The sequence below is a fragment of the Alnus glutinosa genome, chromosome 5 (genome assembly GCF_958979055.1).
Source record: "Alnus glutinosa chromosome 5, dhAlnGlut1.1, whole genome shotgun sequence".
Lineage (NCBI taxonomy): Eukaryota > Viridiplantae > Streptophyta > Magnoliopsida > Fagales > Betulaceae > Alnus > Alnus glutinosa.
In genome coordinates this window covers 1,773,563-1,784,791 of record NC_084890.1, presented here as the reverse complement: position 1 = coordinate 1,784,791, position 11,229 = coordinate 1,773,563, and the positions used below count along the sequence as shown (strand labels likewise).

Below are 11,229 nucleotides of genomic sequence, written 5' to 3'. Positions count from 1 at the left end.
GTCTATTAAAATAATTTTTAAAATAAAATAAATTAAACTCTAAATATTATTATGTAGCTTAATACAAAATATAATAACAAAACTGAATTATGTAAGTCATTCGAGAAAAAGAAAAAATAAATATATATATATATATATATATAAAATGTCTTATCTAAATTTATTGTGTTAGATTTAAAAATTTATTCCGCCGGCCCTAATCATATTTTTAAGCCTTTATATCAAACTTGTACATATATATTTGTGCATTAGTCAAATGACAATTTTGTCGCACGAGTGGTGATCTTTCTAAACGATGAAAGATTTGTCATTCATTCATTTGTGTCTCGGAGGAAAAGAGAGATGGCTGCTCGGATCACTTGGAGTTGGGACACTAATTGTTCTACGTCCTTTTGACAAGTGGATTACCATTTACCAAGTTGGCGGATTGTGAATGATTTTGTCTTGGAGAAAAAGAAAGCCAAAGGAAGGTCATTTGAGGTGGACATTTTATTGCATTCGAACAAACTCTAGAATCCTCCATTTTGTAGGATTTCCGATCACTGCCTTCTTGTCCGTATCTGTCTTTCGGTTATGTTCGTTGCTTTGTGGCCACGGCAGCCCTCGCGGTTGAGTGATGCTACATATTATTTTTTTTATTTTTTTTTCTTTTTAAAATTAAGCTAAATTCCAAGCCTCGTCGGCTATCAAGCAAGTGAACAAACAGAGCTTGGTAGAATTTTATTTTATTTTTTAAAAAATCTTAAAATAAAATAAAATCCTAAACTTTCTGTTGGTTTCCACAAATTTCACAAAATATCTCAAGTCCAACTTGCCTAAGTCCATATACTCTTTAGTGTATATTAGAGTAATTCAAAACGTCATACCATGTTTTTTTTTTGTGCCATTGTAAAAATAACGTGGCTTTTAAAATCACTTTTTAATTTATAATAAGTCACTATTGAATTTTGAATACATGCCGGTTTAATAGATTGAATTTCTTCCGATCGACCTAGTTAATTTGTAAGAAAAATTTCTTAATAAAACTTATATTATAGGATGTAACACTCATTTGAATTTATATTATAGCGTTAGCTACGATCATTAAAGGATCACATATCTCTAAATTATATGCATTTGAACCCAAACTATGTATAAATTTTTATGTTTCGCCCTTTTAGGTTCATCTTGTCATTTTTCTAGCATTTGCCTCTCAATAAATTGCAGATTTTTATATTAGATTAGCTATAATATCATTTGTTAGGATTAAGAAGTAATAATAATTGCTTTATACCCTACAATAATTAGTCACTTTTAGGTTCATATAATCACTTATATAACTTAATTTTGCCAAGTATATACTCAATATATAAGACCCTTTTCTTTCATAGATAAGATAGTATGGCAATGACAGAAAAGCAGCACAACAAAAAAAAAAAAAAAAAAAAAAAAAACAATACTGAATGCAACATAAATATAGAGAAATAGAACTACAAGTGAGATCTAATGGCAAATTGACACTATCACGTGAGCATGATGAGATCGTGGTGAGATAAAAATGTAATTTCTAACAATATTACTTTCTAACATAAATTTTACACTTCATAATTCTATATATTACGAAGATCTCAACTTTTATTGAGTAATTTTTATCTCATCATTATCTTACTCTACGTATCTCATTCTGTTGACATACGTAGAGTAAGATAATTGGTACTGTTACAATATTATGTCAGCATGATAAGATAAAGTGTGGTTTTTAGCATAATTATTAAAAAAAGAGGGGGGGGGGAATAGTTACTATTGCATTGAGGCATTGTTTATTTGTTTGTACCAAACCTAATGATGAGTTTAGATTTGAGCTATGAAATACTAACCAAGTCCAGCTCGAGAACAGACAAAGCTAATCAAAATCTGAAAAATTATTTTAAAAAAAATTGGAAAAATTGCAGATTTGGATGACTTTTGGGAACCACATATATATATTGTGTGGTTGGTGTCAACATAAAAGTCTTTATTATTGGTTGGAGACCATAGAACAACCAGTGCCAATCATGCATTGACCCCAAAAAAGATATTAACAGGGTATAATAACATGATTCCCAGTAGAAAAATTGACTTTTAGATTGTCATGATCGACATAACTTGAATTAAGAAGAGCCTTTAATCATGCATGGTAGGATGAGTATGATGATGATAACATGCCTACTTTATTTACAATTGAATCCAGTACCAGAAAGAGGGTCCAGTATGTTAATTGTGATACCGAGTGAAAAGAGAAAGTTTGAGACCCATTAGATTATAAATCACGTTCTCCAATCAATAATTACTGTTTGTTAATTAATCATTTTCCCTATCAGATTGAGAATTGAAAGAACATAAAAAATGAACATAATAAAGCAAATTAATTTCTCATTTTTTGGCGCAATCAGTGGGTTAACTTTCGTTTGAAGGGAAAAGAACATAAAAAATGAAAGCAATTTTTTTATTAGAGAACTGTCACTTACCAAATGTAAAAAAAAAACAAACACTTTTTATTCTTTATAAGATATGCTCGTGACTTTGAAATGGATGTGTTTTGAAAAAGAAATAATATTTAAACGTAATAATTAAAGTAAATAGTTTAGATAGAGAGTAAAATATAAGTGCTTTGAAAAAGTGAGAACTTGAAATAGAAAAATGTGATTTTTAACTAAAATTATTGAACCACGCCGAATTTAAATTCTCAAATAACAGTTTACTTGATTCTCGGCATGAGTGCCATGAGGTACGGGGATGTGAGGGAAACGTGGAATATTTAATTGCCGGGGTCCAAAGATGTGCCAATAGGAAAATGACATGTGGTAAGCGGTTAGAAGGTATTATGCTTTTCTTTTTTAAAAAAAATAAAATAAAAAAATACGAAAAAAGCTACAAGAACCCGATAAGGATGATCTTTCATCTTTTTTTAGCCTCCATTCTCATTTTCAAGATTGTTTATTAACTTAAGCATTAGAGTTATTCTTCGTTGGCACGTTATGACAAACTCTTTTGTTGTTTTTTTCTTATTTTCCTTGCAGCCACATTTCACAATCAGTATTTTGACACGCAATTAATTGTATTAACAATGCACCTCTAATGAAAAAAAAAAAAAAAAAAAATTGGAACATATTTGAAATTAGTCTTACTTTGATATATATATATAGACAAAAAAATGGATTAACTTTCATGTCGGGCTGAGCACCATCTCCTATTGGCGGATTTTAGCCCTACCTCTGACCTTGTATTTGCCCTCCAATGAGGGCGGTTTAATTTTGATAACCACATGTCCGTTCACAATGGTGGAGATTGGCTGTCTCCACTCCAACCGAAGGGTTTTTCTTTATGGATATGATGCATGCACACCAAGTGCACAATTCCAAAACACATTAGAGTGAAGTCTACACATGTGAATTCTTATTGTAATTCTAACGTTTCCCTTTTCTTTAGGTCATGTCCATTTAAACACTTTGTCAAAGCGTGCCCATGCAGCAGATTTTTTTTATTTATTTATTTTTTGATAATAAAGAAAAAATGAAAACCAAGTGTGTACACAAAGACAAAGTGTTCAAAAATATTCCTCTTGAAGAAAAATCGCACTCGTCCGGATAAGGAGAAAAAAATTCGGCCAGCTGGTTTCGTTTATTGATTCATGAAAGAGAAAATAGCATTATTCAACTTCTTCCATGGGAATGGGTTCTTAAAACTTCAACTTTCAAACATCAAAAAACCATTTACGTACAGATCCCATCACAGATTGGAACTAAAACCAAACACCCACCTAAAGACTCCGGTGAGCCTGAACATTAGAAATAGATACACTATACTTGCATCATCTAATAATATTGTTAGCCAATGTTAGGTAATAGCCGACCAAAAATGGGGGAAAAAAAAATTGTTTGGTCGTACTGTAATATGATTCTATCTACTTGTTCAAAATGAGAAATGCCACATGGCAAAACCTAGGTTCACGCGCCGGCTTCAATGGTTTTTGACTTCGTTTTAGAGGCCGGCGAACAGCTTCTACACGGAACGAAAGCTACAAAGCTACTTATAGTACTTCTTTAATATTAAAATTTAAAGTTGACAAAAAAGTAAGAAAAGAATTTGCTTCTCTTGCTCTAAGTTTAAGACAACCGAGAAGAAAGAAGAGAAGAAATTCTGGAAACTGGAAAGTACCCAATTCTCTCCCTTTTGTTCTCTTCTTCTCCTTCTATTTTGTTCTTTTCCCTTCTAAGACTTTCAAAATCATGACCTCACAGACCCAGACCCAGTATTTATTAACCTCTCAACTATGCCAAATACTGTTTTCTTTGGACCCCATTGCTCCCTGTATGGTATTGTCACTTTCGATTCTGTGAGTTAAAACTTGGAGGTGGGGTTTTGCTGGTCCATGAAGCTCACGGGATTTCTGTCGACAACCCGACCTTCAATTCACTCACTCTGATCCAAACCTGTAGGTCTTATTAATAATCCACTCACGAAAACCTTTCTGTGTGTTTTTATTCCTTTTTTTGGCTTCTGGGTTTGCGTGAAAATGAGTCAACTCGGTGTGGTGTTGCAGGAATCGGTGATAAGAGAAAGAGAGACGAGAACGATTCTGTGTTTTCTGAGGGAGGAAATGGACGGCTTGGATGGAGCGAGGAGGCGGAGGAGTCTGAAGGAACGGCTGGGATTGAAGGGGATGGGCTGTTGCGGGGCCAACTGGGGATTCCGAGCCACCACATTGAGAGGCGACGACGAAGACGAAGAAAGTCAACGAGAGCAGGTGGTCTATGTGGGTCAGGCTCCGCCGGAGATAAATTCGGACCCGGATTGTACGGAACCGGTTCAGGCGGGCTCGGGTATGAACTTGGCGGCGGCTTTGGCGGCGGAGCGACACTTCCGGGCATCGTACGAACCGGACCGGGCATCGGATGAACCGGAGGGAATGGCTGCAGAACCCATGGGTAATAACCGGATGGGTACTGGAACCGCACCGGGAACACCGTTGAGGGTGTCGTTGATGAGGCTGCTTGAGGAAACAGCGGACGGTGGAGATCGGGGGGAGGCGATCGAGAAAGAGAAAGGACCCGGGGAGCTGGGCATTGATTCGGTGTGCTGCGTGTGCATGTTGCGGAAGAAAGGGGCAGCGTTCATCCCATGTGGGCACACTTTTTGCAGGGTGTGTTCGAGGGAGCTGTGGTTGAATCGAGGCTCTTGTCCCCTCTGCAACCGTTCGATTCTCGAGATCCTTGACATCTTCTGAGATCATAGGCCACAGTGCCTCGTGATCCCTGTGAGTGTCTTTATTGGGAAGATTTTTTTTTTTTTTTTTTTTAAAGGAATTCAATAGGTCTATATATAATTCTGTGGAACCTGAATTTGATGAATTTGTTGTTACTTATCGTTATTTACGTGAAAAATGTCATATTCATTTCTATTTTCTTAATGGCTCTTTGACTCTTGGAATGTGCTCAGAGTGGAAGGGAAATATTAGGATAAGCAATTCAATTTGTGATTGTGTGTTGGGTTTGTATCGTATCGAGATAAGGATATAAAATTTTATAAGCCAATTTTAATATGATCAATTTAATTAAACAGGTCAGCCTTTTAATTATAATTCGTTAATTTCGTGTTGGATTTGAATAGTGTTCGTAGGTCATGTAAAAAATTGTTAGTCTTAAATGTTGGGCGTCGGATTCGGATCATGTCAAGATATGTGTAGAAGACTATATATATCAACTCTAACCTAATCTATGTAATTAAACGTGTCAGACGTTTCAATTTTTGCCCATTGATTTTGCATCTGAATACGCAAATTGGGTCAAAAATACCCGCTCTAAGAAAACCACAAAACCAAACATTAAAAAACAAAAACAAAATTGACATGGTCTTGTTTTGTTGCCTTAGCCCTAGACCCTAGTTTAGGTTTTATTTGCCAATAAGGAGGCCCAAGTTGAAGAAAGTAGAAACCACAATTTGCAAACTATCCTTTTGACAATAATTATTTTGAGGGAGGGAGGCCCTTAGTTATTTTAGAGGGATAAATCTCGATGTTCATAAAGAAAGAATTGTTTATTTTCTTGTGTATAAATCGACAGGCGCTGCTACATCTTTCAAGGGAGAAAATTAAGTCCCTTTTGATGTTTTTAAGACCTAAAACATGTCAAAATGACTTCATATATATATATATATAAAAACCTTACGATGAAAGAATCACAAGAGTTATCACCAGTGAGTCGGTGGACAGAAGTAATAACAAGAACTATTTTTGTTAAAAACTTGTATAGATGAGTAATAGTGAAGTGACAAGATGACACGTATCACATGGTTATTTCACTATATATGTATATCACATAAGTGAACATTATCTGTGAATACTCACCGAATATCAATGGCCATAAATTCATGCACATAGATAAAATGGTTGTATATATATTTAAAAATTGATAAAATGTGTTGATTGTACTGAAAATATAATCTCAAATAATATTCTAATACGTCTTTTAATTAATATTTTTGTTAAATAATTTAATACGTTTCTTCCCGCGTGAATTTAAACTCATTTTCAACAAGTAAGACCTAACATCTGAACTATTTAACTGAAATTAGAGATTGAATTGCAAAGCCAAGTTGATATACACTTAAAAAAAAAAAAAAAAAAAAAAAAAAAAAAAAAAAAAAAAAAAAAAAAAAAAAAAAAAGTTGTTGCACAAGAGCTTTCACATTAAACTTTGGGCTTAACATATTCCTACTCCTTGGAATGATGCGAGATAACTAGGCATAACTAGAGATTTGGGCCTTGGAACATTAATGCTCTAGCCTTACCCAAAATGAAGTTAAGCCCATTTGGGATGAGTATTTAGGGTTTGCCTATTTGGGATGAGTATCTTCGGCCTAGAAGACCTTCATTATTGAATCTCGATCTGCAATTTTTTAACTGGGCTTGTTCTGATATGGTATATATGGGGACCTTTTTCTTGGTCCAGAGTTCAGTTATCATAAATTTTATATGCCTATGACTCCCTCTCTCAAACGAATAAAAAGCCTTCATCTTTAAAGGTGGAGGGTTTGGTTCTCGAACACATGTTAACTTAATAGATTGATTGAATCTTGAGGGGAAACAATTCATGTTTATGTATTGAGACATAGACATAAGACTATATAAATCATCACTAACCCGATCCGTTTAATTAAACGGGTGGACCCATCAATTTTAACTCACTAATTTTATGTTGAATTTGTATTTAATTCGCAGACCGTGTCAAAAATTATCGGCCTAAGTTAACTTAGTAGGAGAAAATTTCCCATCCCTGTTTGAGTGAAATCTTCTTTGTTTTCCTTCAGTTTTGGTCTTACTGGTTTCTTTTCTATATATATGTGTGTGTGTTTGTGTTTTAAAACATGACCTTCAGTTGGGGCACATGCATGGTAATAGATCTGAGAGACCAGGGTTACAGTCCCAGACGAAAGGATGAGGACCCTACAGCTGCAACCCTGTTTGATGCTCTTTTGTTTTCTTTTGTTGGTCTTGCTCACTGGAAAGTTAAAGTGCACTGAAGAGGAAATAATTATCGATCCTCACATCATCACAGATTACGTCTCATTTTTGTTTTCAAATCCCCCCATAGATCGACGTACAGCTCAAATGTCACGAAATTACAGCTCCTGCTAGGTTGCTACCTTGCTCAAGTTTATGCAAGCCTCTCAGAAATTGACACCCCCCCTCTCTTTAATAAAACTACAGAATACTCTGAATATAATCTATACCCCAACGGCAACATATATAAAGCTATATTGCTATCTGTACAACGAAAATTTCCTTTGACAAAAGCCCGAGCTTTGAGTTAATTCCCTGCAGAGAATACGATGAATAACTTGTTCTTCTGAATCTCGAGTATAGAAACTTATAATAAAATAAAGAGATAAAAACATAGAGATTAAAGTGGTTCAGTCTATGACCTACATCTACACGTTAGCTCTATAACTCTATTTATAAAACTTTACATGTGACTTAAATAATTTCAAATACAAATATATCCCTTAGATTAGGATTAACAAATCCATTAATTTATGGTAATCAAATCATCTAAATTTCTTGTTTAACTCAAAGGGTTTCTATCCTTTAACATGGAGTGCCCCATGTCTAATCTCATTTCTATTCTTCCACAAATAGTAAATTGTAGCCACAAAAGCTTATAAGCGGCACAAATTAGGTTTTAAAGTCTTCTTCTTCCACCACAGGAGCTGAAGTGACTGTACATTCATTAACTAATAATGCATGTATGCATGCGTGCGTGCGTGCGTGAAAAGTGAGCATCATGATAAGCACGAGCTTTGTTCCGAGCTGCAGGAGAGAGAGAAGGTATGTAGCTTGTGATGAATGTGGGCATAATTGAAAAATGTGATTGCGAGTGAGTGAGTGAGATTGACATGGATGTTTTCTTGTTACGTGCAAGGCATCTGGATCAGACGGAAGGGAAAGCTTCTTTTTGTAGGATGAGCGAGTGGGGGAGGGTGTTCGATTTGCATCGGCAATCCTCTTTTGTTCCTTGTTCCAATTATGTGGCCTCAGCTGTTTAATAAAAACCAAAAAAAAAAAAAAAAAGTACACTGCTGCGCCGATCTCTTTCTCTTTTTCTGATGCTGATGCGCCAGAGACCCTGGCTGGACTGGATACTTTGAGTTTTGGAAGGCATGTTTTATGCATATAAATAATTGCAGTTTGCAGAATAATTGGTGCGGAATTGCTCACTAGATTCTCAAAACTTTTTTGGTACATTGGGGGGCCATATATAGGCCCAATTACAATATGATTAAGAAACTACAAAGTCCTGTCTCAAATGCTGTACTCTCAGCCTCTTTATACTGGAATCAGAACCCTCTCTCCAAATTGGATTTTATATAGGACATTCCATTTTTTACAAAGGCTTGCGAATTTGATACGATTCTCTTTTGTGATTTGACTCATTTAATTAAATAGGTCGGATTAGTTAAGATTGACCTATTGAGGGTTATACTAATACATTAACACAACCCGAATCCAACATATGAATTGGGACCCCTAATTTTGTAGATCTAATGTTGTATATGTAACAATTGATGTAGCACCATTTTCATTGTTAGATATAACAAATAAGTTATTGGCTGTAAAATGGAGAGGAGCCTATTCTCAAACTAGGACAATCTTAATAAATGGTAAATCATTATTATAATAAGGGATAAATGCATTTTTTTTTGTCCCAGTAGTTTAGAGTTTTTAATAACTGCAAAAAAATTGAACTCATTTTTATTCAAGTTTGAGCATTTATACTTTTCTTGGTCTATTTAAAGGCATTTAAAAAAAATTGTTATTTTTATTTTGCATCAATTATGAAACAAAATGATCGAGTAACATGATTATCATGATGCAACTCAACTAGGGAAATCAAATAACTTCTTTCATTAGTCAATGTGTAATCATGCCACTCAATTAAGCTCGTCCGGGATGCCGGAGTATATCACAGTGAGCTCATTATTACAATTAAGAAGCAAGTTTCATGGTCCAAATCATATCTAATTTTATGGAAAAGATCCCCTAAAACTCAATTTTTGAACTACAATAATTGAGATTCCGATTCTCAATAATTTTTATATATTAGCATTCTTAAACGTATATTTAGGGTGCGTTTGAGATTGCGATTTCGTAGAAAAAAAAAATGCAATTTTAAACTAAATTGCAGAAAATTAACCGTTTGGAAACTGCGTTTTTAAAAAATTGCGATTTAAAAACGCAGAAAAGTACTTATTCAAATCGCAGGCAATTTGGTGTTTTTTTAAAAATGCAGTATTTTAAAAGGCTAACCTGCGATTTTAAAGGTCAAACTGCAATTTTACCAACGCTTAATTGCGTTTTTAAAAATCATTTTTTTAAATCGCACATTTAAAATCACTATTTTTAAATCACACTTTTTGAAATCGCAAACCCAAACGAACCCTTATTGTCTAAGTTGTTAATCTGAATAACAAAAATGCAGAGATTTTTATCCCATGAATTGATTTCAAAGTTCTCTCATAAATTGGGATAAATATACTATTCAACCATTAAAATAAAATACAGTTTAGTATTTAATCAAGGTATATGAATGGGTTCAAAACTAGCTAATATATACATACATTATTTTTTTATTTTTTTTTTTGTCCAAAAGTAAGTCTTGCCATTGACAAGGGTTTCAACTCACCACCGACATAGAGTGATGTCAACTGAAGATCTATGAGAGATGGTCCCATCAATTTTCCTTTTGCTTTTCTTTTCTTTTCTTTTCTTTTTTGCTGAGATTCCGTCAATCTTCTATAGGATAGAACATGCATGGCGTTCAATCTAATCAGATAGAAGTCTCTGCCCCTATCCTCCGGGAGAGCAGAAATCTAGTCACAACAACTTTATATGTTAATTAATTTGCATTTTTGCATAATTACAAGCTTAATTGATATTCAGTCTCCCATAATTAACATGCACCTTGGATGGACCCACATATGATTTATCCATGCATTCTCAATCATATATATAACCGAAATATTTATTGGTAAAACCAGTAAACCACACATTCAAGAGGAAAAAAATATAAATTTGTCATATATATATTAATAGTTGATTTCAAATTACATTCCCATCAATATTTTAATCTGTCGCATATATTAAATCTCATATATAGAAAGAAAAGGGATTGAGATCCGTGCAACCCGAATAATAAATAAATTCAAGTAGTTTAAGAGAAGGAAGTTGTGGGACTTATATTTCCCTAGTAAATGAGCCCGGCTTACATCTTAGGCTATTCAAGTTAGAGGTTCATAACTTACCTTGAGGTTCATAATTACTTCTTATATTTATCTCTTAGGCTTTTTCTTTTTTTTTTTTTCCTTCTTCTTCTTAGAGACATAAAATGTTTTCTATTGAAAAATGTTTAAGCAAAATAATTTTCTTTTTTTTCAGCTTTTGGCTCATATAAAAAATCAGCGACGTCCGGTGACCTTTAGCAAACTCCGGTCAGTGAATTCTGGCGACGGCAAAAATAACCTACGAAAGAATGCGTGACTCAAAAAATAGTTTCGAAAATAAAAAAACAAAATCATTATAAGCATCTTAAAGAAGATTTTTCTAGTCAACCAAAAATATTTTTAATTTAACTAAAATTTAATAATTGTAGCAACTACCAAAACATAGAGAAAAAACTAAAAAAAAAAAAAGAGATTTTCCATCATAACAAATGG

General features: G+C 33.9%; 1 protein-coding gene across 3 annotated transcripts; it reads left to right on the top strand.

The window, feature by feature from the left end:
• Positions 1 to 3,634: 3,634 nt before the first annotated feature.
• LOC133867774 (uncharacterized) lies at positions 3,635 to 5,422 on the top strand. Of its 3 annotated transcripts, none has more exons than XM_062304534.1 (2): positions 3,635 to 3,790; positions 4,562 to 5,422. In XM_062304534.1, the coding sequence occupies exons 1-2, from the start codon at positions 3,650 to 3,652 to the stop codon at positions 5,243 to 5,245; spliced, it is 825 nt and encodes a 274-aa protein (XP_062160518.1). In that variant the 5' UTR covers positions 3,635 to 3,649; the 3' UTR covers positions 5,246 to 5,422. The 3 variants fall into 3 exon arrangements, with proteins under 3 accessions (XP_062160518.1, XP_062160520.1, XP_062160519.1); XM_062304536.1 differs by lacking the exon at positions 3,635 to 3,790 and adding an exon at positions 4,076 to 4,457; XM_062304535.1 differs by lacking the exon at positions 3,635 to 3,790 and adding an exon at positions 4,077 to 4,453.
• Positions 5,423 to 11,229: the final 5,807 nt, after the last annotated feature.